The sequence below is a fragment of the Equus caballus genome, chromosome 6, assembly GCF_041296265.1.
Source record: "Equus caballus isolate H_3958 breed thoroughbred chromosome 6, TB-T2T, whole genome shotgun sequence".
Lineage (NCBI taxonomy): Eukaryota > Metazoa > Chordata > Mammalia > Perissodactyla > Equidae > Equus > Equus caballus.
The window spans coordinates 56,604,886-56,632,839 of record NC_091689.1 but is presented as its reverse complement, the minus strand read 5'-3'; the positions used below and the strand labels follow the sequence as shown (position 1 = coordinate 56,632,839).

The 27,954-nt window shown below is 38.8% G+C and overlaps 1 protein-coding gene across 1 annotated transcript in view; it reads left to right on the top strand.

Moving 5' to 3' along the window:
* SLC15A5 (solute carrier family 15 member 5) overlaps positions 1 to 27,954 on the top strand; it is a 93,926-nt gene that overhangs the window by 13,476 nt on the left and 52,496 nt on the right. Inside the window, 5 exon segments of the mRNA XM_003365157.3 lie at positions 5,893 to 6,061; positions 15,281 to 15,433; positions 15,436 to 15,500; positions 27,497 to 27,606; positions 27,608 to 27,660. Coding sequence (XP_003365205.1) covers positions 5,893 to 6,061; positions 15,281 to 15,433; positions 15,436 to 15,500; positions 27,497 to 27,606; positions 27,608 to 27,660 — 550 coding nt within the window.

Below are 27,954 nucleotides of genomic sequence, written 5' to 3'. Positions count from 1 at the left end.
GAAATCTCTTTCCATACATAGATACTCAGCACCATAATTCTTTGGTTTCTAACTACCTTTCACAAGATTTAAGTCTTGGAATAATTGTAATTTTCCTTGACCCTCTTTAGAGTAATTCAGTTTACATCACCATGTTGTGTACTAAAGAGTCACACAGCGTCCTCCTGGATTTTCTCAGCAATACTTAGCATTAAAATAAAGCGTTTCCCTTGGGGCCAGCCTGGTGGCATAGTGGTTAAGTTCATGCACTCTGCTTCAGCAGCCTGGGGTTCTCGGGTTCTGATCTCAGGTGCAGACCTACACACGACTTGTCAAGCCATGCTGTGGCAGCATCCTGCATACAAAACAGAGGAAGACTGGCATAAATGTTAGCTCAGTTACAATCTTCTTCAAGCAAAAAGAGGAAGATTGGTAACAGATGTGAGCCCAGGGCCAATCTTCCTTACCAAAAAAAAGAGGAGGTTTCCTAAAGATTGAAAGAATTATAACATTGCTTTCATCTCTGGTTTCTCTCAGTTGCTCAGCCACAATTCAAGTGTGCAGCTTGCAACAGCATGAAAGGATGACCTGAGGCTGAGCCTAGGGACTCCATCCAGTAGTTCTAGAATATTCTAACTCTGTAGCACATCTACGTTGTGACAAGTTTCTATTAGTGGATTACAGTAAATCAATTTCCTCAGCATGGCCATCTTTGATATTTGATTACTTTCCTAGGTGAATTAGTGAAAGTTTGTTTATGTTGTTTGTTCGATTGATTTTTTACAAGATGCCATGTTATCTATCAAGTGGTTATTTCCTATTTGTTGTGGACCTAGAGCTGTGCTAGATCCCATGGAGACAAAGAAGTGAACATAAAGAATAAAGTGTTGCTGTCAGGGATTTGACAATCTATATGAGAGAAGACAAAACCCACAGTAGTGAAATAATTGGAGAACAAATATTTACTTTAGAGGTTCAGAGAAGAAAGCAAGTAGAATATTCAAGAAAGTATTGAAGAAGAGAGATTTGATATGGGACTTCAAAAGTGAGACAGGGCACACCCAGGAACACGAGAAGTTACAGGAGGGAAAATGAGTAAGCGTGTTTACTGGAGAGTGAGGGGACAAGCCTCATTGGACACAGCTCCTTTCCAAATGTGTATCACGTATCTGTCTATCTCTGTCCCTTTCCTTTGCAACCACCTTGGTCCAGTCCACTCTTAGCTCTCATCCAGCCTATTAAAATAGCTGTAATTGGTCTCTTTACCAGGGCCCATCTACAATTCATAAAGATGACACAATAATCTTTCTTTCCATTTAAAATCAGATCATTTCAGGCCCCTGCTCAATTCTCTTCAAATGTCTTCCCAATGCACTAGGAATAAAACCCAGATTCCTTACTATGGGCTTCAGGGTCCTAAGGGATCTGGACCACACTTAACTGCTGGATCTTCTCTTCTAAAGCTCTTTTCCTTTCTCACTATGCTCCAACTTCACTGTTCTTTTTCTTCCTGAAATTGAGAGTGGAGAAAAATTCAGAACAGCAACAACATTTGCTTGGCACTGTGCAGCTAGTCTGTGTTCTTCATTCAGTCTTTGAAAAAACTCTGTCCAGCAGGTATGATCCTTATTTTTAAAATGAAGACTTGGAATTCCAGAGAGCCTAAGATCACAGATCATGTGACTGTCAGAGCTATGACTCAAACTCATCTCTTCTGACCACCATTCTGAAAGGAAAACACAGTATTTATAATTAATGATATGTAAAATGTGGTGAGAGGCATGACTGAAAGGTAATTTTAAATGTCAAAGGCTGGATTAATGAGGAAATGGTGATGTCATAAAATCAATAACTGGAAAGAAATATAAAAAGGACACCTAGCCCAGTTAGCCTCTCCTTAGAGGCTGCACCAGAACAGGTGGCTTTTACTGCTGGCTCTGCAGCAACACAGCTGAGTCACTTCCGTTCTCCAGCGCTCAGATTTCCTCTCTGAAAAAGAGGGAGAAAATTTTTATTACCTTCATTTAGGTAAAGATTTCCCAAATACGACACTACGAGCATGATCTGTCAAAGAAAAAAAAATAATTGGACTTCATCAAAATTAAGAATTTCTGCCCTTCAAAAGGTACTATTAAGAGAATGAGCCACACACTGGAGAAAATATTTGCAAATCACATATTTAATAAAGAACTTGTATCCACAATATATAAAGAATTCTTAAAACTCAATAATAAAAAAAAACAAACAACTCAATGTTTAAAAAACGGCCAAAATATTTGAAGAGAAACTGCACCGAAGATGATATACAGATGGCCATCAAGCACATGAAAAGATGCTCAATATGATTCGTCATCATGGAAATGCGAAATAAAACCACAATGGGATACCGTCTATCAAAATGGCTAAAATTAAAGATTGACCATACCAAGTGTTGCCCAAGCTTTGGAGGGATTAGAACTCTCACACACAGGTGGTGGTAATGTAAAATGTTACAACCACTTGAAAACCATTTGAAAATTTCTTAAAATGTTAAATATACATCCACCATATCACCCTGCCATTTCACTCCTAAGTTTTTACTAAAGAGAAATGAAAGTCTATAGCTATACAAACACTTACACATGAATGTTGATAACAACACTATTTGTAATAGCCATAAGCTGGAAATTGTCCATCAACAGATAAATGGATAAATAAGATAAGTTGTAGTATATATATATATATATAATGAAATATTACTTGTGAATAAAAAGGAATGAACTACTGATAAACATGACAACACGGATGACTCTCAAAATAATTACGCTAATTGAAAGAAGCCAGGTAAAATGAGTGCATACTTGATAATTCTATTTAATTGCAAACTAACCAATAGTGACAGAAAAGATCAGTGGTTGCCTGGAGATGAGGAAATGGCAAGAAGAAGCAATAGGGAGGGATTATCAAGGGACATAGGGAAACTTTTGGGAATGATGGATATGTTCACTGTCTTGAATGTGGTGATCATTTCATGGGTAGATACATAGTCAAAACATCAAATTGTACACTTTAAACATATGCAGTTTATTATATGTCAGTTATATCTCAATAAAGCTGTTTAAAAAAGAGAAAAAAGCAACAGTAATGACAGTATGGTATTGGCACAAGGAGAGATTAGCAGAAAGAATTGAGAATCAGGAAAAAATAACACGTTTACATGGCCAATTGATTTTCCAAAAAGCTGCTAAAAACATTCAATGGAGAAAAGATCATGTTGTCAATAAATTGTGCTGGAGTAGCTGTATATCATATAGAAAAAGATTACCCGTAACATCCTACTGAAAAATTAATTCAAAGTGGATCATTGACCTTACAAAAGATCTAAAACTATAAAACCACTGAAAAAAAAAAAAGGAGAAAAACTTGTGACCTGCATTTAGAAAGTATTCTTTACATAGGACACAAAAAGCATGAACCAACAAAAAAATTGATGAGTCAAAATTTATTAAAATTAAAAGCTTTTGCTTATCAGGAGATTTTATTAAGACAATAAAAAGGCAAGCCACAGATTGGGAGAGAACATTTGTAGTACATATATCTGACAAAAGACATGCATGGAGAACATATAAAGAACTTTTACAAATCAACAACAAGAAGACAAATTACCCAACTGAAGGAACAGAGAGAATTTCCGGGATAGGCCAAGAGAGCAGCCCCATTCATTCCAGGTCCTCCTTTTTATATCTTAAAAACCCTGACATAACACAGCAAACTTAGGAAGGTTCTGAAAGGTGGAAGAAAGAAGAGAGTCTCTACCTAGAGATCTTAGAACTTGAGAGAGGACAGCAGTGAGTTTTCCTTTTGCCAACAGTCAGGGCAATGGAGAAATCTATAACCTGGCAGCAGCAAGAGGTATGGTGGGGGCAAGGGTTGGGGGAGAGCTGGAGAAGATCCCAGAAAAGTCTGCTCCCCTTAGGCAAAGTACTAGAAAAATAGTAGCCTAACATAAGAGATAATCTGTTTGACAATAGTTGCCCTACTTCAGACAAACACTCTGGAAAGACTGCATTCCCTCCGCCCCTCTGGCCCTATTGTTTCAGCAAGAAACAGGAATCTAATATTTTACACACACACACATACACACACTTGAGCAGAAGCAGGCAGGGACACTCTGATTCCCCAGCCTGAGTGGTGGTGTTCGGGCCAAGCAAAGAGAGGTCTTCCATCCCCTGCCCACCAGAAACAGGCAGTGCTCCCATCCGCCCTCCTGGGTCCTGTCAGCTGGGCACAGCAGGGAACCGAGACTCCATTTCCAACAGCAAGTGGAATGAGGTGGGGTAAAGAGGCTGCTCCTCAATTAATTAACAATGTAATTCCTCCCTCTCCCTCCCCTCACTTTGCAGTACTCTTCTGAGCAACAGAGGAAATAATCCTGGGTAAAATTCAGCTCTCCGCCTGTTCCGTTACTGTACTCACACAGGCAAACAAGTCTGGAGAAAAATGCCAAAATCGTGCTATGTTCACATTAACTTCATGACCAACCTCAAGTAGCCCGTTACCATCGCCTAGCAAGTTTACGGTTTCCACTCCTTCCCTATCGTCTTCCTCGTGTGACTATTTCTGATCTTTTCCTTTCTTCTCAAGCCTTCAATATCCCCTTCCCATAGCCAGTCTTACCTGTTGACTCTGCTTCTTCTTTCATGTAGAGGAAAGTAGAGAAGAAGAAGGGAGAAAGCCAAAAAGGAAGGAGAGAGGGAAAGAAGGGAGGTAGGAAGAAAGGAAGGAAGGAAGGAGGGAAGGAAGGGAGGAAGGAAGGAGGGAAGGAAGGATCAATTAGAAGATGTACAGGAAATACCATAGGATGACCCTGAATAGGTCACACTCTTGATAGACCCATCCCCCTGAGTGTGGAAAACAACCTGTGACCAGATTCTAGACAACAGAACATGGCAATGATGACGGGATATCATCCCCTGATTCTGTTATGTTGTATGGTAAAGGTGAAGGGATTTGCAATGCAATTAAGGTCTCGAATCAGCTTTTGAGTTAATCAAAGAGGAGATTATCCGGGTATCCTGGGTGGGCCTGATCTAATCAGCTAAGCCCTTTAAATTTTTGTGATAATTTGTGTTCTAAAACTTAGATCTATTAGTGTTTGCACAACTGAAACATTTACCAAAATTCATAAAGCTATATATTTAAATGAGTAAATTTTATCATATTTAATTTTACCTCAATAATTGTTTTAAGTTAATGTTAAGACACCTCCTCCCCCCTGCAATGGGATTCTAACAGCAGGATTTACACCCAATGAAGGGTTGAGAGGGAGAAGTGATTTCCTCAGAACTTGCAAAACAGACCATTGGGATGGGTACTTATTTGTAAAACTAATCTTTACAGGAGACGCTAAAAGTTTTATGCAAATGACACTCATTTCTTTGGTTTAATGCATGGTCTGGGTATAACCTGAGTGTTCCTGAGTTTTCCCATACTTTGAAAAGTGGAATAAATAGGAAGACCCAACTCCTTAACCACGTTACCTTTTCCAGGTTCAGTAGGTGTATTCAGCTATGCAGTATGGCTTCTTTAGCGCCACAACACAGAGTTGAGCAGTTGCTGTAGAGACCTTAGGGCCTGCAAAGCCTAAAATATTTACTATTAAGTGCTTTACAGAAAAAAATTTGTCAACTGCTGCTTTAGATAAAAGAGAATATACTATACGTCTATTCTAAAGAGGAATGAAACAAAGATAATGAAACTGATAAGACGTAGGTGATGTGGATACACTTATTAAGAACTCTAAGAAACAATATTTACAAAGTCTAACATGCCACTATTTTATAGCTTACATTTATGTAAAAGCATTCTAATTAGCAGCTGTTATTGGAAGTATCTCAATGATACTTTTATTTTCATCTGTCTGTGTACCCCAATTTTTATTGGATCGTGAACCTAAATGCAACTGCTATCTTTCCAGGAATATCTTACATCCGGCACTCAGGGGCCTGGGCTCTGGTTTTACTTATTCCTTTTACGTCTACGCTTTTGGCTCTGATAACTTTTCCTATGATGCACTATAACCTGATCTATCAGCCAGAAAAATGTAAGTAAATCACGCTTTGCATTAAATTTTTTGGCTTTTATGGTTTTCTTGACACATCTCTTTTCTATTCGGTTCCCTATAACTTCACTTTCAACTCACAGAATTTGTAGATTCTGCCAGTTATTACACTTAAGAGTAACAATGTCTGCAAGAATCTCAAGAATCCTTATCTTCTTTTATTTTTCCCTTGTTAAAAAAGTTTTAATAATGGAATATTTTAAACATAAAAGTAGAAAAAAATCATATATGAACTCCATCTATCTAGCCTTCAGCTTCAACAATTATCAACCCATCTCCATTCACTTTTGCCCCATCTCACCTGGTAATTTTGAAGCAAAAACTAAATATAACATTTCGTTTATGTGTGTGTGTAATAATGACACTGTGATTATGTCTTTTTTAAAGTATTTAACATATATAACACACACACATATGGAAGGAGCGAATACCATCAAATATCTGGTCACTATTAAAATCTCTCTGTTTCCAATTTTTAAATTTATTTTGTTTTGTTTTATAGTTCAAATCAAGTCCAAACAAGGCCCATATATTGCAGTTGGCATGTATGTCCCTTAAACCATATATATGGCCCCTCTTCATCTCTGTCTCTCTCTTTTCATTTTTTTTTAAGAAATCTGAGCATTTCATAGAGCATTTCCCATCATCTGGATCTTGCTGATTACATCCACTTGGTTTCATCCCACAGGTTTTCTCCCTCTGTATTTCCTGTAAATTGTCTGATAGACTTAGATGCTCTATCATATTCAGATTTTTTATTGAGGGGGGCAAAACTCCTTCATAGATGGCAGTATGTACTTCAGTCAAGAGGCATAGTATCTGACTATCTCTGTTTTCGCCATGTCAACATCCATTGATGACTTTTGCCTACTACTCTTTTGGGGGTTGCAAGGTAGTGATAGTCTACACTTCTTTTATTAGCTGAAGAAATAGAAATCTCTCTTCATCAACCATTTAATTACACAGAGGCACAGTTTATGTAAGAAGAAGAAGATAAATGTCTAATTCTTTCCCTCTATTTTTAGATTTTCAAAATAATGAATTGAGCTTCAATATCTTCTAAAGATGATCTTTAGCAGTTTTTTTAAACTATTACTGTTAATTCGTGGACTTAAATTTTTCAATGTGTTTCAATCTACTACAATTATTGATGCTCAAATTTTTCCCTATTTGGACAGTGGGGTCGTCTTCATGCTGGTGCCTGAGTCCTCCAGACAAGCCTCTGTTATCACCGATTGCTTCCCTGCTTTCTGGTATACCAAGATATTCTCTGGTCGTGATTTCCTCCCCTAAACTTTGCATCATCTCTTTCTCCAAAGAATTGTGTTTCCTTTTCGTGTATAACGGTATTTATAAACTACAGTCTTCTCAATGGGGATGCTTACATCCCCATTGTAGCTTGCAGCTTACAGCTTACAGCTACTTAGTCTATCACAGTTTCCAGGTCTTGTCAGTGCACAAAGCTGGAAATTTTTTTTCTTTCTAAGATAATGTACATTATGGAGGATAGTAATACCCTAACCAAAGCCAGTGCTACAGATTTTTACTAAACCTTACCAAACTCAGATCTTTTTCGACGTCTTCCCATGACAAAAATCCCAGTTCTCAATGACAGCAATATATTTGCATATTTGCTTTATCCTAATATGGCTATTGAAAACACTTTCAAGATTCTTCTTGCAGTTTTTTTTCATGTTATAATCCCTGGGAATGTACACTAAAATTATTGTTTTAAAGTCACCTGGTATAGTCCTCTCTGTCTGGTTATCCCACTAACTTAACTTTAAACACAATTAAGCACATTTGTTCCATTTTCCTTTATGCTTTGAGGTATTTTTAAAATTTAAGTTTTTTAAATTGTGTATATAGTTTCATGTTTCTAAAAATCCATGTACAAAACAAGTTCGACTTATATTCATGTATCCTCTCATTCCTTTAGGTGTCCATTTACATATTTTTAAAGAATTCTTCTTCTATTATTTTAATAGAGGAAAATATTAAAATTTTACATATGTGTGCTTGTGTTTCTATGTATATGTATGTATTTTTGCCCCTTCTTATATAAGCAGTAGCATATTATCCATACTTTTCTCATGTGCTTTTTTCATTTAATATAACCTACGGATTGCTTCCATTGTATATACAAATATTCCCCATTCCTTTTTATAGCTGCATAGTATTCCATTGTGTGGTGAACTATTGTCTCTTTCACCAGTCTTATATTGATGGACATTTGAGTTTTTTCTTTACTTTTGTAGGTTCTAATGAATATCTTGGTGCATACTTCTCTTTGCATTTTTTTCCCAGCATATCTTTAGGATAGATTCCTACAAGTAGGATTGCTAAGTCAGAAAGTAAATCCATAGATAATTTTGCTATATATTGCCAAATTCCCTTCTGTAGTGGTTGTACCATATTGTGTTTTCACCAAAAATGTATGAGAACGCCTGTTTCCCCATAGTCCTCCAACAGAGTATGTTATCAAGCTTTTGGATTTTTGCCAATTTGAGGATGGGAAATGGCATCTCAGTGAGGTTTTAATTAACATTTCTCTAATTATGAGAAAGTTGAACATCTTTTCATTGCTATAGAGCAATTTGTTCTTTTTTTAAGTGAACTACCTGTTCATCTATCTAGTCCATTTTTTCTATAGGGCCTTGGATTTTTTTCTTTCAGTTTTTAGAAGATTTTTATATATTAGGGATATTACTTTTTGTCTATGATAGAAGTTGCAAATATTTCCCGTTTGTCACATATTTTTAACTTTGCTTCTTGAGTTATTTTGCAAGCATAAGACTTCCTAAGTTTTTGTTTTTTGTCTTTTGGGGAGGTTTATGTTTATAAGTCAAATTTATGAATCTCCTCTCTTACTGCTCATAAATTTTGAATCATGTCGGAAAAGTTTTCTTCACTCCCGGATTGTAAAGGAGTTCACTCATATTATCTTTGGGTACTCATATTATTTCCTTTCTTTTTTTTTACCTTTGCATCTCTGACCCATTTGGAAATTGTATTAGAATAGGTTTTAAGAGTGAACTCAACTTTATCTTTTTTTTTTGTATGACTATTAAGTTATCTAAACTCACTTATTAAAAAGTCTATATTTTCCCCACTAATTGGAGTTGTCATCTTCATTGTATACTGCCACTTGAATTTCTGGAGTTTCTATTCTGTTCCTTTGCTCAATCCATTCATCTGTCTTATTTAACTCTGAACTTAATTTCTAACATATTTTGCTTTTAGTAGTACTTTGACTACTGCCACTGTTTCTACTACTTATCTATACAACTACCACTAACGGCAGTGCAATCACTTGTATTTTTAAAAATTGAGCACATTCGCCAATGTTACTTTTGGTGTTACTTTGGTCATTTTGACCACACACCTGTGAGGTAGGTCGGGGGGGCACTGTATATCCTTTTACAGGCCAGACTCCATATGCTTTACCTCTGCTCCTGTAACACCCTGAGATATCTTTACTGTTTCATCTCCCACAGTATGTTGAAATGATCCCTTTATGAAAACGATTAGAAATTCCTGTGTCTTATAAATACTTGGAATGTGGCAAATGCTCGATCAGTGTTTGCTATTGTTAAACTGACTGCTGAAACGGAGACATAATTTAATTAAATGAGTTGCCCAAGACCTCACAGAAAATGGTGGAAGTAGAACCAGAAACGAGGTCTTATTTTTCTCAGTCTAGAGCTCATTTTATTACACCATCTACTCAGTCAGTGAAGCAGGGAAAATATCACCCCCAGAAGCCTCTGCACCTGTTCTCAGAGCTCTGTGGTCTGTGGATCACCGCTCAGCAGCACATGCGCTCCTGGTAGTCTGTGGAATGGGTTCAATGTGCAAAAATGCGTCTGAGACATTGTCTCTGTCAGACTCAAATAGCAGGAAAGAAGAAAATGTAAAGTATAAACGTTTATTGAAAGACCACTTTGGCACTTTCTGGAGTGTGTAATTATCAAATAATTCTGCGTGTTTGTAATATATATACATACATATGTACATACATAATTTTTAGATTCCGATTTTCTAAATAGCTGTGCAGCAGCCATCCATTCACTTCCCAATCTCCTATTTGAAAATATACTCAGCTGAATAAAGAAATACAATTCTTCAAATAACAGATCTTTATAATCAACTCTGTTTACTGCCAGCCTATTGTAGTTCATGTGTTACATATTTTAACATGTGATAAGGTAACCTTTCTGTGGACATTTACAAGAAAACATTTTATCAGCTGCAAGTAAAATTATAATAGAAAATGTTCACCAGTGGTGTACTTTACACAATACTCTACAAAATGAATATTCTGGAGTTGTTTTTTGTTTTGTTTTCTATTTCCAAGTTATAAGATCACCCAACTATGATGAAGTAAACTCTGTCTTCCTTCTAGCAAAGTATATAATCCTTATTTTGGCTTCTTTCTTTCTGATGACTAAATTGGAAATTCCTCAAAGCTGTAATTCAAAGCCATAGGTGACCTTAAAGAAATGATTTTTCATATGCTACCTTTTATTTTAAGGTAACTTTTCAAATGTGGACCATGCATTCCATTATGTTTAGCTGTCAAGCACAGCCTTCATTTGCATTTCTTCCCACCGCTATAATTTTGAGAACTGGCAGGTGACCAAAGAAGAAAAAATGTGCATCTACCATCTAGAGTGCAATGTAGGCTTTTTTTATTATAATTAAGTAGCATAGATATTCATGATTAGATCAAGGTCAGAGGAGCAGAACATCAGAGCCAAGGACTTAAAGGTACAAAGAATAGAAAAATTGCTTTCTAATATTTTTTTTTAAATAGTAATAGCTACAATCTTTAAGTTTTGCAATAAAACATTTAAAATAGCTCATCTGTTTTATTTTAAAATGTGCACGCCTGGTGTGTTTGCCGTGCACATTTAAAGTGGAGCTTGAAGTCTCAGTTGCATTTTCATTCCAGTTTTTTTTCAACCTCTCATTTCTGCTCCTGGTGCAGAAAAGCAATTTGAGAATTATAATGACAATGGATTTTTTTTTAAGCCTGAGTCTACATGACACCCAAAATTATTTGTACAGAAGGCATAAGTTTTCTATTAAGTCTAATGGATTAATCCAAGGAGGTGGTGTGATATTTAGATGCAGATGTTTTCAATAGGATATCCCTCCTAACATTCAGTGAGAACTCTGTGGTTTGATGGAACAACGCCTCCTCCCCTTGGGTACACACCTTATTATACAGTTCCTTTTCTTGCCCTCTCTAACTAGCTTATTGGCTCCCTCTCAGTCCAGCTAGTCAATTTAGTTTTGTTACTGCCCTCCCTTCTTTCCCTCTGACTTACGACCCATCTAGCACCTCGCCCACTCTTTCTCAGTCTCCTAAGCTAACTTTTCTCCTCTGATACTCTCCTAACTGACAGGGGGCCCTAGGATTTCTTCAAGGGACCTCATGTCTTCTCTTCCCATCCTCTTTCCTTAAGTAATCTCTAGTTTCATGCCTTTTAATGCCAATGACACAAGAAACACTCAATTTCATATTGACTTCTCTCTTCACCTTGAAACTCATATATGTGACTTCCTGTTTGACATTTTCACTTAGTTCTCTAATAGACGCCTCCAAATTAACCTGACAAAAACTCGACTCCTGATTCAGCCAACTACAAACTGACTGCTTTCTTGTTTTCTCCACCTCAGCGTGTCACCATCACCCCATTGTTTAAAGGACAAAAATGTAGTATTATCAAATCTTCGCATTTCTTTATCCATTCCCCATGTCAGAAAATTCTATTGATTGTTCAGAAACATATTCTGTTCACTTCTCCTCCTTGCTACTAATATGTCCAAGTCACCACAACTTCTTGCCTGTCCCCTAACTTCCTCTCTAGTCCCCTAAAATACATTGTCTACACAGCTATAAGAGTTTTAGAGTAACTTTTTAAACATTTACCTAATATGATATCTCTGAACTGCATAAAACTTTTTTTCTTTTTTGAGGAAGATTAGCCGTGAGCTAACTGCTGCCAATCCTCCTCTTCTTGCTGAGGAAGCCTGGCCCTGAGCTCCCATTTTCCTCTACTTTGTATGCGGGATGCCTGACACAGCATGGTGTGCCAAGCGGTGCCAAGTCCACACCCAGGATCCGAACCTGCGAAGCCCGGGCTGCTGAAGTGGAACGTGTGCACTTAACCACAGCGCCACCAGACCAGCAACTGCATAGTCGTTTCCTATAACACTGGAGATAAACTCCAAGCTCCTTGCTTTGGCCTGTGAAGTCTGACTCCTGACCAACTCTTGGACCTCGTCTCCTTCCAATCTTCTTCTAACTGAGCCACTGCCTCATTGGCCTTTACTGTTCCTGAACCTCTCCCAGCTCATTTCTACCTCATGACGTGTCTGGCATATGCTTCCTCCACGTCTTCTTACCTACTTGCAGTCATTCAATTCTCAGTTCAAATTTCAACTCTTTAGGGCTCCTCTATACCCTACCACACAATGGGTCTCTATCTTATCAGTCCATTTTGTTTCCACCAGTGAACTTGCCATACTATTTTTCTGCTTGTTTAATCTCTCCCCCACCAGAAAAAAAACTCAGGGATTTGTAGGTCTTTTTCACTGCTATATTCTCAAGTCCTAGAAAAGTTCCTGGCACATAATAGGTACTTAATAAATATGTTGAATGAATAACAGATTGCATTCACATTTGTTTGGCATCAATTATGTACACTCTCAGTGCTAGTTAAAATTTTAGACCTCATTCATGTTTAATCATTTCTTGTTCTTAACAGTTTTGTTTTTGTGGCTTCATATCCCCATATCAGATACAAGTTTACTTGTTTAAATAAATTCATGTTTCAGAGTATGTATTCAATTTGGCCAGTGCTACTCAGAGTCTGATCCATGGAGCAGGGCTGCTCAATGGACTTTTTGTTACCGATATGCAGACAAATAAATTCAGACACTGAGAGAAAACATGGAGAAATATTTATGGAAAGTTATATTTTTTCATCTGTTGAATCTAATAATAAAAATATCAACGCATATTTTGTTTGCCTTTGTCTTATTTTATTCTTTATGTATTTCATTTTTAGTGTATTTCACAAATGTATTGACATAATTGTTGAGAAATTTTTTTAAAAAACTGATCTTTTAACACAGCTGGTTTAAGAAGCACTAATCTAAGCTACTTTCCTTTAGAAATAATACAATAATGATATTTAACTGTTCAATAAAATTATTAAATTTATCATGAATTAAAAGCAGATTCAAATTTATCTTGCAACAGACAGTGATTTGTTTATACAAAAAAGGAATAGAGAGTTTAAAACGTTATATTCAATATAATGAATTTAAAAAGTAAAGGAGAAATTGGGGAGAATCTCTTTGCCAATAGTCTTTCACCATGCACATAGTTAGCGTTTCGTAATAAAGCCTGTTTGAAAGCATAGAGTAAGTTGTAACGATGCCAGTAACAACCCTACTATCTGAACAGCACTGTTTTGCAAGAGCAGAGCAGAGAACAGTTGATGAGCAACAGAGACAAGCTCATAAGCAGAGGTCAGGAAGTTAAGCTCCTAGCCCAGACCTGTTCAAATTCAGTATCTAGACTGTTCATGAAAACATTCTCAGTTCTCAACTTACTAAAACCTTAAGTAAACTCATTTAAATAGCTAGAAATGTCTCATAATAGCAATAATAAAGAGAAGTCCTTATTACTTCTTTCTAAGAGATACAAAGCTTGGCTACTCGTGGGTGCTTCTGCACCCTTGGCTTTCTCAGTCCCTGGGCCTTTCATGTGTGTTTGGCAATAGTGACTAAGAAGAGGCAGTAGTAACTATAGATATGAGTCCTTCTGTCAGCAGTTATCCTGACATACGTCCACCTGACCTAAATACACTTCATAGAGGCCACCAAAGAGCCATCGTTGTAATCATTCTTGGTCACTACCAATTTGGGCTGGATTTGATTCAGTGACTTAGAGGTTAAAGGCTCCATATTCAATTCTGAGGGTTCCAGCTTCCTCAATTAATCAAAAGCTGACATAATAGTTCTATTACAACTGAGATCAAGTCAATATAATCACTTTATAATCATAAAAAGAAATATTAATAAATATTCTTTATTTAAAAATAAAAGCCAATACTCTATGACATTTAAATGAACTTGGTTAGAATGCATTTCACCTGGAATTTTATCACAGGAAACTTGAACATAATCAAAATGACCATCAAACTATACTTTGAGTTTCTCTATTGGCCTTCTTTGGAGAAACTCAAACTTTTCAACATTTATTATACCATTTATTCTACAACCATGGTTTGATGTCTATATAATTTGTGAAAATATTTATCTGGTCAAAAGGGGTGCTATGAAAAATTGTAACAATTATGATGGCACAGCTGAACTGCTAACTAAATGGGGGTCTCTAATCTGTCATTGTATCAGGAAGTCCTAATGGAGTCAAAGAAAAGGTGGAATCTGAAAGGTCATAAAATGAACAACAATGAGGTTGCAAATCACTAGCAGTAAGTGACTGCAAGCTTCTAAGGCCATAAAATGCTTCTGATGCTAACGCGACAGCCACATAACCCCAGAGGAAGCTACTGGAAAAGTCAAAAGCCAACTAATGCAATCTGAACTTTGAGTGACACTATCAACAAGTACAAAGTCATTGAAGAGTTCAAAGTTTAATCTTATGTCTGAAATTCAAGGATAAAGTCAAAGCAGGGACTATGTTTCCCTTCATCTCCATGTCAAAGTAAGAAACCATCCTCTCCCTGACAAGTAAAGTGAGGATTATTTATATAACCATTTACGTTAAAAAATAGGATCGGTTCTTTGTGTTAAGGCTGTAAAAGAAAGTCCAAGTTGTCTTATTCATTAATGAGTTCAAGTTAGAGACTTCTGAGAGATTCTGAAATCTTTTACTTTGGTCTTTTATTTTGTTACTCTTCTTCCCTTTTTAATATGTTCCCATTGATCTTACCTTTTTCATTTTTTACATCAGCTGTCAGGCACCACCTTGGGCTGGTCACCAGGATGCCAGAACCGTTGTCAGAAGCTTCTTCCTTTGAATTCAACCCCTTAGGTGCTAAAACCTTCTCAGTCACTTTACTTCCCTTTATCCTTGCAATTGTTGTCTTTCTGATGGACATCTTGGAAAACTGAAGAACAATTCCTTTACTAATACATAATATCTCCAATTATTTGCAGGTTGCTCCCTCCTGACAACCTTTAGGGTGTTTGTTAATGCACTGAAAACATGCTGTCTGCGATATTGCCATCTTGGCAGAGGCGTGACAAGCTGGTTAGACCATGCCAAGGAAAAAAATGGTGGCTGCTACAGTGAACTCCATGTAGAAGACACAAATTGTTTTTCACCCTTCTCCCTATCTTCATTTCTCAGCTCCTACACAGAATGTGCATTATGCAGGTAAGGAAGCATAATTAACACTACCTCCACAACAATCAAATGATTGCACATTAACATTATAAATAAACGTTTGTTTTCACCCCAGCAAGCGCTTCCCATACACTTTGTCAGGCAGTTATCCTATAAAGGCTTCTAATCATTATAGCCTGTAATTTCAAGAGCTAAGAGGGGTCAAGCAGAGGCATACCTGAGGAGAATCTGCGTATGCTGTTTCTCCTGTAGAACTATAAATGTCTGTCAGGAGGGGCAGACAATACTTCAGGGTGCACAGGCGTAAGGCATAAGAGTAGGGCATGAAAATATAGGCTCTATGGACAATTACCCAACCTTCCCTTAGCTAAACATTTTGCCTTCCTCCTTCATTAAGCCTTTAAAAACTGGTACTAACAAGTAGCTAAATTGACTGATTTGAGTACCACCTCCACTGTGCTCTTAAGTATAAGTCCTAATGAGCAAGTGATTCTCTCCCCACCTACTCTTAGTTCCTTGGTGAATCAGTCCTTATGCTGTGGAGAAGTCAAAAAGAAAGCACTAAGTCTAAAGTACCTTTTATAAATATATGTGATTTTTAAAACATTTTAACGTGGTTAAGCGTCAAAGACTAACTTACTTATGAAGCAATATCAATGATTATAAAAGTCTTTGAAGAAATTTGGGACTATCTTCATTGCTAACCTCAACTTAGAAATTAGAAAGCTAATGAGTGAGTTCTACTCATAAATCATAAAACAATAAAGCTGAAAAGAAACTTAGGGATTAATTTACTCAATTACTTCATTTGTTGAAGAGGAAACTGAGGCTCAGGAAAATTAAATGATTTTGGAGAAGTCGGGTAGGTCACACAGTGAATAGTTGTGAAAGAACTCTTGACCTTTAGTACAATGCTTGCTCCTCCAAACCAGGAGTCTGCAAATTTCTGTCTGGAAGCCAAGTCCAGCCCACTGCCTTTTTTTGTGTGTACTTCAAGGTAAGTAGGTTTTTACATTTTTAAGTGGTTGAAAAAAGTCAAAAGAAGAAAAATATTTTGTGGCTCATGAAAATTACATGAAATTAAAAATTCAGTGTCCATCATAAAGTTTTATTTAGGAACTGGCCCGGTGGTGTAGTGATTAAGTTTGCGGGCTCTGCTTTGATGGCCCTGAGTTCATGGGTTTGGATCCTGGGTGCAGACCTACACACTGCTCGTCAAGCCATGCTGTGGCAGCATGCCACGTACAAAGTGGAGGAGAATGGGCACAGACGTTAGCTCAGGGCCAATTTTCCTTTCCAAAATAAGTAAATAAAGTTTTATTTGAACACAGCCACTCTGATTTGTTCGTTGTACTGTGTCTGCTTACGCATGAAAACAACCGAGTTGTGTAGTTCCAATAGAATCCATATTTGGAAATATTTACTACCTGGCTCTTTATAGAAAAGTTTGCCAACCCTTCTTCTAAACAATATATGAAAGCTAGACTGACTTAGCAGGTTCAACCTCCCCCTCGACTCCACAATAGCAATAGCTGGCACAAAAGCACAAAAATATTACCCATATAATGATCATTTATATCATAAAAGCATCTTAGAACGGAGAAATTAATAATGAGTATAAAATTACTAAGTGGTCTATAGCTAGCCTTGAACCTTGTGTGCACATAGCACAAATTACTGATTTTTTATCTTCATAATGCAGTGACATCTGGCATTTCTTTTGGCTAAATTGGATCCTTCGCTGCAAACCGTCATGTATTTTTAAATTTGATATAAATTACAATAAATTTTGATAAACTAATTTTTAAGCATCTCACCAAATCTAGATGCCCAGTTTATTGCAAAGAACAAAAACTAATACTTATTGATCACCTATACGTGTTACAGCTTCTAAAAGATGACTTCACAGTATCTAATTTAATCCCCACAGCAAGCCTATATGTCTGATACTGTTAACCTTAATCCGAGGCTCAGAGACATTAAGTAACTTGCAACTTGTTCGATGTCACCCTCCTAATATATGACAGAGCAGCCATCCCAATTTAGGACTCATATCAACTCCCATACTTTGCTATTACCCACAATGCCTGTCTTGCAGCTGGGTTAAAAATCCCTGATACAGACTGTATAGTTTCCAAAATTATATATACTAGTGTTGTGCTAGAAACTTCAAAGAAAATGGTTCAAATGTACTCAAGGGAGGCAAAGGAACTTCCATTGAGATAGGCTGGAATTCGATTTTTGCCTTCAGATGAAATAATCACCAGTATAAAGGCAATCAAAGTACCAAGAATAAAACATCATAGAATTCCATATTTTAAATTTAGTAGCCATTATTGACCTTCAGTTCCAAGACATACATTTAAAATATGTTGATATGAAGGCCAATGACGTTGCCATTTGACATTACTGGCCATTCAAAGGTGAAAATGAATCTCTATTGACAGCAATTATTTCTGAATACTCAGAGGCTTATGTGAAATAAAAGTATTTAAAATTTTAAAAGGGGATGATTTCAGAACTTGAGGCAGAAGCAGAAATGATTTCAAGCTTTCAAGACACTGGAGCCTTTTCTTAGATTAGGCAATATATTAATATTGCTTCACTAAAGATTAATAGTACGTTTGCCACATTATTAAGTTAACAGGTTTCTGTGTCTGTGATTCATGCCGATAATAACTTTATTCCTATTAACAATAATTCTCATTTGAAATCAGTAACAGAAACTTCCAAGTTGTGCTGGGAGCCTTTCAGTCTTAGAGTAATTCTGCTGCTGGCACTTTTTTTTAAAACACATCATTCACTTTCCTCTGATTGGGGGATACGTGCTTAATAATTTTATTGAACTAGGGCAGAACTGGCTAATGTTCCCTTCATTCTTGCCATCTGTACCTGTCGGTGTCACAATCCAATGTACACATCAGGATAGATGCGGAGAGGGCTGATGGCCACTCTGAGTTTATTATAACCAGCGTTTCAATATATACATAGCTTACATCTGTTAAACATACACAGGTGTTCTGGATGAAGTAATTAGCGAATGCCAAGAATTCTTAGTGATTTCTCAAGGAGCCCTCTCTTGGCCTCTGTTTTGATATTATCATGTTGTTGCTGTGCTCCTATATTTTTATCTCAGAGCAGGCAAGGTCTCTTAGGCAACGGTCCCTCTTGCTCCCGATATCGATATCGTTTCTCCATCTGTGCCCCCGGGCGGCCGCCGCCTGGCTTAGGTTGCCCCCCAGGGGGTCTTACCCGTCATTGGCTAACTGGCCTTCTCACCTCCGGGTCACAGTTTGTTGGCAAGCTTTTTCCAGTGATTATTAACCCTTCCTGTGTCAGGGGCGGCTACATTTCCCTGCCTTTTGTTTTTTAAAGCAAGGAAGGCATCATGTTGTGCTGAGACCAGAAGGCCCATCATAACCAATGCTTGCTCTTGTTGACTTTGTTTTTTCAGGGAGCACAGCAGACGTAAAACATAAACTATTAACATGGATAATATCAAAATCACACCAGCATTAACAAATATGTGTAAATTGAGGCCTGAGAACCAATTGGAGGGCTCTAGCCAGTGTAACCCATTTTCAATGTCTTAAAGTATTTTTTGAGAGAACACCTTATGTACTTCTTGTAACCGCCTCTCTAACCGAGCTTGTAGCCCAGTGATGTCATTGGCCAGGGAGGTATTAAATGCCCCCTGTAAATGTTTTTTTATTTCTTGCCAAGATGTCAGGCAGCTATTATACAGTAGGGGGGTAACGCATTGCATGGTAAATTGCCAGTCACATTTTAGTTTCATACGCATATATAATGCATTTTGCTACTCTCCCAGCCACTCTACTGCTGCCTCTAATGCCTGCAATCCTGACATTAGCCCTTTATCAATATCCACCTGTGTCTGTAATTCTTGAGTGACATTTACCAAGACGGACTCCATCTTATGGGCTGTTTGAACACTGTTAACCAAGGCAGTAGTAGCTGTAGCAGCTGATGCAATGATAATCACCGCGGACACAATGAACGCGATTAGCGTAGCCAAAAACCGCTTAGGGCATAATTTTCTCATGGACTCAAGGAGGATATGTAGAGCATGCTCTTCGGACCATGTCCGATTTAGACCAACAGGTAACCAAATATGTGCTCTTCTTTTTAACACCATTACATAGGTCGCATTCAATGAGGTTACACTATAGTGTGTTAAACAATCAGAATACCAATGTGGGGGAGAAATATTAACCACATACATACCAGAAGATTCTTGGATAGCAGGGACACTGTTTCCCCATAATAACACATAAGGATGGGTGGTACAAATCATAAGGGTATGAGAAACATTTTTGACCAATGTTAGTAAATAATTGCCAGTTTCATTCCCATACTTGCCATGGGACAATTGTCGTGATATAAAGGCAACCCAACCCTCCATATTCCTTTGTGAGGGGGCTGCACACTGTCTCATTGTGAGATAGTTGTAACAGGGGTCCAGATAGGCTGTGTTCGCTCCATGTTATAGGTTTCTGACTTGATCTGTTGAAGGCCCAAGTATGACTGTCACTCAGAAGATGTCCATGAGGTCCCTAATTCAGTACGTTGGCCCCAAAGATGTTGCCCCACCTTGGATATGCTGTACGGCAAGGGGACCACTGTACTGAGTAATGTTTGTAACACCAATCAGTTTTTGGATGGCAAATCGGGATGGAAGGAACTTGTGTGACATTACTTTTGTCTTCATAAGATGTTGATATAGCAGTAATGTATGTCACATTGGCTGCCTGTTGTCCTTTCTTAGGTTGGTAATAAAATACATTTGTTCCTGAAAGGCGACACATGTTGTGCTTTTGTTTTAATAAACCATACAAAAAAGGTGAATTGTTAGCATACGTCACCAGAGGTTCTTCTTCCTTTTGGTGCAGGCCTGTATGTTGTTGTCGGGGTACCCCGGTTCCTCCTGTCCAATCAGAATCATTAGAGGACAAAGGGGGATTGGCAAGCCACCAAGTAACCAGAGTAGAGAGAGGAGGATTAGGAATAAAGGCCCAATATGTGAGATTCTCATGCTCTGAAATCACCTCAACATGCATTAGAGAAGAAAAGAGGAAAAAGAAAAAAACTGATTTACTTATCCGTTTGTCCATTTTTCGGTTATTCCAGAGCAGGCCGTGTACGTTTTGATGGAATGCACTCAATGCCTTTATCTGTCAAAACACAAAGAGCTCCTCTCTTCCCACATTTAACCATAAAAGGGCCCTCCCAGATATCCATATAAGGATGTTTTAATCCACACTTTGCCAAGATATTGTGTCAAAACAGATGTGTGTCAAGCGGCCTTTGTTGGGCCATATGGTTCTGAGTTTGACCCATATATCTTTCTGCAGCTGATGTGCCATCCTCTGCTAGATTCAGAAAATTTAAAGTAAATAAGGTGAGATTGAGAATACCTTGCAGATCATTCTTATAATACTCATTTCCCCCTTTCATTTTTTGTAAAGCAGCCTTCAGTGTTCTATGACATCACTCAATAATAGTTTGTCCTCTAGAATTATAGGGGATGCCAGTTTTATGGATAATATTCCAATTTGCACAAAATTGGTGGAAAATTTGCGCTGAGAACTTGGGACCGTTATCAGTTTTAATGCATGTAGGAGACCCCACAAAAGCAAATATAGCAAGCCAATGACGAATGACTTGTTTAGCGCTATTCTTTGTATGTGCCGATGCAAAAAGAAATTGAGAGAGTGCCAACAGAAGCGATAACAGAAGGAAATGTGCACAGCTGCCAATTCTGCAATTTGAGTAGTTGAATGTCCATGAGAGACTTTGGTCTGCCAGTCACTATTAGCAAACCAAGCTATACTGGCTTTTCTGGTTTTTCCGGAGCCGTCAGTGAACACAGTTAAGGCATCAGGAATAGGTTGGGAAGAGATAACTGAGGAGATGATCAAACTGAGAAGATGCGCAAGGTGAAAAAAAAATGGTCTGAGGGTCAGCGCCTCGCAATTGTAAACACCGCAAACATCCCCTTTGAATAACCTCTGCTATTCCATCAAAATATGTATAGAGTACCTTAGCTGGTGTGTGGGGCAAGTATATCCACCCCAAGCATTTTATAACCTTGCCCACTTTTTGAAAGACGATAACAGCAGGACTTTTAGGTGTGTTTATCACATAAAGGCATAAAGGAATTTCTGGATCAAAGCGATTTAAAAATTGGGAGGTCAGAGCCTTGTTTACTAGGCTTAGTTCTTGTTTTGTCTCAGGGATAAGAGTGCGCATAGAAGAGGGGGAAGAGTCACCATGTAGCAAGGAAAACAAGTGACTCAGAGAATGTGTCGGGATGCCAAGAAAAGGACGTATCCAATTGATATTTCCTAAAAGCTGTTGCAATGTAACTAATGTCAAAGTATTGGGCATGGAAATAGAGGGAATGCATGGCTTTACCAGGTGTCTATCAATCATTAATCCTAGAAATTTCCAGGGGAAGGTAAACTGTACCTTATCTTGAGCCATAAGCAGGCCTTTGCCTTTTAACAATTCAATTAATTATTGGTATGCTGTTAATGAAAAATTTTTAGTTGGCACTGCTAATAAAATATCATCCATATAATGGTAAAGTTGTATAGTAGGGTATTTGCTTCGAAAAGTTAATAACACATCTCCTACTAATTGTTGGCATATGGTAGGACTGTTTTTCATGCCCTGAGGCAAGACCTTCCACTGATATCTCTGGGGGACCTCTTGATTGTTATAAACTGGGACAGTGAATGCAAGCTTTTCCCTATCAGCAGCGCACAAAGGTAGAGAAAAGAAACAGTCTCTAATGTCAATAACAACAATTTGCCAATTCTCAGGTATTAAAGAAGGGTTTGGCAATCCCTTCTGTGAAGCCCCCATAGGTTGCATGACAGCATTAATTGCCTTTAAGTCCTGGAGTAATCTCCACTTTCCAGATTTCTTTTTTATCGCAAATACTGGGGTATTCCAGGGACTAATTGAGGGTTCAATATGGCCCAATTTTAGTTGCTCCTGTATTGGCATCTTTAAAGCCTGTAATTTTTCTTTTGGAAGGGGTCACTGATCTATCCATACAGGCGTGGTAGTTTTCCATTGAATAGGTATGGGAGGAATGTTAATAACATCAGCGGCCCCTAGGAAAAAGGCTTAATGTTTAGAGATAGTTTCCATTGAGAAAGCAAATCTCATCCCTGTAGAGGAAAATAATCCATAACCAATCTACAAATGAAAATTTGGGTGAGTTTATTCTGAGCTTAAATCTGAGGATTATAACCCGGGAGAATCTTTCCACAAAGGAACAGAGCACTCCAAAGAAGTGGGGGTACACAGGGTGGTTATTATATACCCTCAAAGAGTATGTTTCACATATGATTGAAATGTCCCTTTTACAATAGTCAGGAGGCTGCTCTGTCGGCACAGCCATTGATGGAAATGGCAGATAGGTCTGCTGTCTCAGTGAACCCCGCAGGCTAGCAGGTCTGTTGCCTCGAGCTGGGCAGTCACAGGTGAGCGCTGCAATCAGTTCCCAGGCTAAAGAAAGATGCTTAATCTTTAAGGAGACGCCAACCTTGGGAGGGGGAGGGAAGTTGCACCTTTATCTCAAAATGTCTAAGCAGATATACAATGCATGCTCAATGGCCACAGTCAGGCCCTTTTGGAAAAACAAGGTCAGGCCGAATTAGGTTTATATCCAATGGCTTCCTCATATACTCCAATATATCCTATTGCTTGCCATTTTTATTTGTCAACCCCATAGGGAGTATGGAGTTGGAAGAATGTAGGGTGTAATTAAGGCAATTCTGTTTTCAGGTCCTCTGACTTTGAGTACGTGATCACTTCCCTCAGGCGTCATAAGCCCCCCTACACCTTGTACAGATGCAGAGGTTTGCTTTTTAGGCCAATGGGGAGGTCAAGTGGGCAAGCCTATCCGGAGCCACTGGACCCCCTCTTGGCAGCAGAGCTCCCCAAACTTCGTTTTTCGGGGCACTGGGGAGTGTGCCCCGTTTCGAGTTTCCTGACGCCAAGTCATGGTTGATTAGATTACCATCTACATTAATTTTATAGCAACATTGATTTGCCCAATGGAATCCCCTTCAGCACTGAGGACATGGTTTAGAAGGTGGCTTTTTAATATCAGCTGGCCCTCCTTTACCAGGGATATCTTTTGGACTGGACTTGCATTGTTTTGCACGGTGTCCAGGTCTTCCACACTTAAAACAGGCATTATCAAAAAGCACCTTTGGGCAGCTGCGAAAACGCTGCTGCCATTACTTTGGCCACATGGCTATGAATTCCTACTTCCTGACACGCTGGCAGCATATCCCCTAAGGTGTGAGTTCGCCCTTTAAGGTGAGACATAGCAGACTGGCAATCAGCATTAGCATTTTCAAAAGCTATTTTCAACACGATAATTTGAGCTGCTTCAGGATGAGCTATTTGTCTCTCAATTGTCTGCTGGAGATGGTCAATAAATTCTATGTATGGCTCCTTTGGCCCTTGTCAAACATTCACAAAGGAATTGGTGGCTTTGTCTGCCCCTGAAGGAGGAGTTGCCTTCCAGGCTGCTAATGCCACCTCTGAACATTGTCTATGCAACATTCCATTTGCCTCAGCCTGTGTTTGAGGCGTCGCATATTGGCCGACCCCCTGTAACATGTCGGCACTGATTGGGAGAGGGGGGTTTAAAGATAGATTATCCATAGATCGGGATACAGATATCTCGTTATACTCAGACCTGAAAAGAGTATATTCAGCATGCGACAAAAGAGTCTTTGCGAGCAAAAGCCAATCACAGGGTAGCATACGATAACTGGCTCCCAGTGCCTCTATCATCCCAACAGTGAAAGGTGACTGCACTCCATTCTCTCTAATGCTGTTTTTCAGCTCCTTAAACACCCCAAAAAGAAGGGATTCATATTTTCTTCGCCCATGATTGACCATCATGGGGAAGGCACAGGAAAAAACATCAGGATCTCCACGATTTAATCCTTCCCGAAGACAATTATGAACCACACTATACTGCCTGGAATCAACATATGGGGCTGGTGGAGTACAAGGAGGAGCAGTAGGCAAGACAGGAGGGTTCTTGAAGGCGAAACGCCTCTCTAAAAGAGGGGGGAATGGTAAATCATCATCGTCTGAGAACGTTTGTTCAAAATTTGTCTGAGACTTACTAACAGCCTTTTTAAAAGAGTCTCTTGGCGGCGAGCAAGGCGGAGGAGGCAGTGGCGGCGCCTCCTCAGCTTTGCCTGAAGGGCGCTGGGGTAAAGAGGCCGAGTTTTCCTCATCGGATAGATCCCACAAAAGGAACAGTGCAGTACGTACTGTTCCCCAAGTCGTTAAGATATGTACATCCTTTAAAAGGCCATGCTCAAAGCGAGACTTTAGTGCCTTGCCAGCCCTTTCCCACAACTCAATGTCCAAGGTGCCATCCTCAGGGAACCAGGGGCAATGTGTAGATATTGCAATATCCTCTGTAACTCGGCGGGAGAAACCGAAACTGAAATCGAGGCGTGAGCAGGGGACAAGTAAGGTATTAATACCAACTGAGTTATCCTCGTAAAAGCTTCTATCACATAATAACTAGATAAACGGAGCATGATTTTTATTTCACCTTGATAGTCAGCATCAATTACCCCGGGAATGATGTTTAAGCCCTTCAAAGCTGAGCTAGGGCATCCCATTAATAGCCCAAAATATCTTGATTGTAAAGGTCCCCATACATTGGTAGGAACAAGAAAAGTTTCGTCAACACAATCTATGACGACTGTCTCTGAAGCCGTGAGATCCACTCCGGCACTTCCTGACGAGGCCGCCACTAAATCATTCACATAGAGTCGGCCTGCTGATTGAGAGCTCCCCAAATTTGGTTTTTCGGGGCACTGGAGAGTGTGCCCCGTTTCGAGTTTCTTGACGCCAAGTCACGGCTGCTTAGAGATATTGCCAGCAATATCCTCTGTGACTCGGCGGGAGAAACCGAAACTGAAATCGCCTTCAGCAGCCGCTGAAGTGTCTTAAAGTATAATTTCTGCTGAATCGCCAATTGTTGGCCCATCATTCTCACAGCGGACCGCCGAAAGGCGGTTGAAATTCCCCCATATCGTTACTCACCAATAATGCCGCCGATCTTGGATCACGTCGGGGTCACCATATGTCGGTGTCGCAATCCAATGTACACATCAGGATAGATGCGGAGAGGGCTGATGGCCACTCTGAGTTTATTATAACCAGCGTTTCAATATATACATAGCTTACATCTGTTAAACATACACAGGTGTTCTGGATGAAGTAATTAGCGAATGCCAAGAATTCTTAGTGATTTCTCAAGGAGCCCTCTCTTGGCCTCTGTTTTGATATTATCATGTTGTTGCTGTGCTCCTATATTTTTATCTCAGAGCAGGCAAGGTCTCTTAGGCAACGGTCCCTCTTGCTCCCGATATCGATATCGTTTCTCCATCTGTGCCCCCGGGCGGCCGCCGCCTGGCTTAGGTTGCCCCCCAGGGGGTCTTACCCGTCATTGGCTAACTGGCCTTCTCACCTCCGGGTCACAGTTTGTTGGCAAGCTTTTTCCAGTGATTATTAACCCTTCCTGTGTCAGGGGCGGCTACAGTACCCAACCAAAACAATTATTGTTTACAATCCTCAGGGTCAAAGTAAAGATTGGAATATAAATTATCGTCAGGACATATTTTATATAAATAGAAAGAATCTCAGTGAAAATGAGGTCCACTCCTAGGCTTAGGCAGTTAACATGGCAATAGGCTCATTTGAAGAGTGCTGGGCTTGTTAACAGCCGTGCTAACTTATGACTGATTCTCCCCATACCTTCTCTATTTGAACAGCTGATAAAAAAGAAGGAATTAGTGAAGGTTTCACACAAGAAGTTGTCATTTGGATGTTTGAGCAGGAATACTCTCCCAGGATGGTGGTAAGGCAGGAATCTTGATGTAATTCATACACTGTAAGAAATATAGTTTGGAGATTCCATTCCTCAAGGACGAGACTCAGACTGACTTCCTCTTCAAGTCACTCAGTAGCTTTGTGAGCCACTGGGAATTAAAGAAATATATGTGCTACCAATGGTAATGATGAGGATGTGATGATTGAAACAAAGCTCCTGAACTAGAAAAGAGAGGAGAGGCCCCCTTTCCTGTGACACTGTGCTTTCGTTCTGATGTCATAACCTACTAACAAGAGGTTTGGAATACGTGAAGAGGCTCCAAGTTAGGGTTGGGGTTTTAGTTAGTATTGGAGTTATTTTAAAAATGAAGAAATTCTACCACTATATTGAGGGTTTGGGGTGGGGTAGAGAGTATTATTTTTTTTTCATTTCTTTTCTGCTACTTTATTATTTGTTATTTTCATATAGTTTCCTTTGTGGTCCACTAGTAGCACACAATTAATCTAAAAGAAGAGTGTAAACACAGTATGTTTTCTCTCATTTTCCAATGTTACTTAACTCATGTTAGAAATGAGACCAATCCAGGGAGTCCACATAGCCCACAACAAGTAACATCTTTCAACACTCTTCTTAGGGGCCACTCCTCTTGGGAAAAAATTATTCCTATATATTTTGCCACCAAACTATTTAAAGGATCTACTCTGGCCTAATGCTCTTTTTCATCAAGGTGTAAACAAACATTCTTAATACTTTCTATTGGTTTTTGTTTCATGGTTCAAAAAAAAGTTTATTTGCTTATATGTAGAAATTAAGTTATTTGATTTCTTCTGTGCCACCCTAAGCAAAAAATTGGGGCCACTTTTACTTTTCATAGGAAAATTAAGAAGATAGACTAGATGACAAAATATTCCTCCATAAAGAATCGGGTGTGTTTTCAATAGGCTAAATGGAGTTCCTCCTGCCCTGTGTCTGCTCATAATTGGAATCTTGAAGAACTGGGGACTATGTAGCTAATCTGTCACCGAGTTCATGCAAGGAACAAGGCTTATGCTGCAGGATGCTTTCTCCAAAGTTAAACCACTGTCTTCAAGCACGGCTGCTTCCCCCTCAAATACAGATTCCTTCAGGATATTATCCGCAGACCATGAATTCCAACCTGAATTTGGATGGATTTCTTCTGCCCATTGCAGCAATGAATGTCTTCAGCATCCTACCACTGTTAATTCTGCACCTGCTTCTTTCCCTCTAAGAGAAATGGGCCATTTCTGTCAGCATGCATTAGTAAGTACAACTGGCCATGTCAAGCAAATTGTTTGGAAGTTTTTTTTTAAATAAAAACACTCTGCTAAGATCTAAGCTAACTGTATGCTCTGGAGTAGGGTCAGATTTTGACAAATTGGGAAAAAGGTGAATTTGTGAGTGATAACATCCAGCCTCTCAAATCTTTACCCAGAGATCACTGTCCCATCTTCTTCCCATCCTTTTATGCTTCCTCAGAAGACACACGTGCTATAAACACATGGTGAAACTTCCAGTACCATCAAATGGCCTATCCTTCTTCAAGTAAGGCAGTAT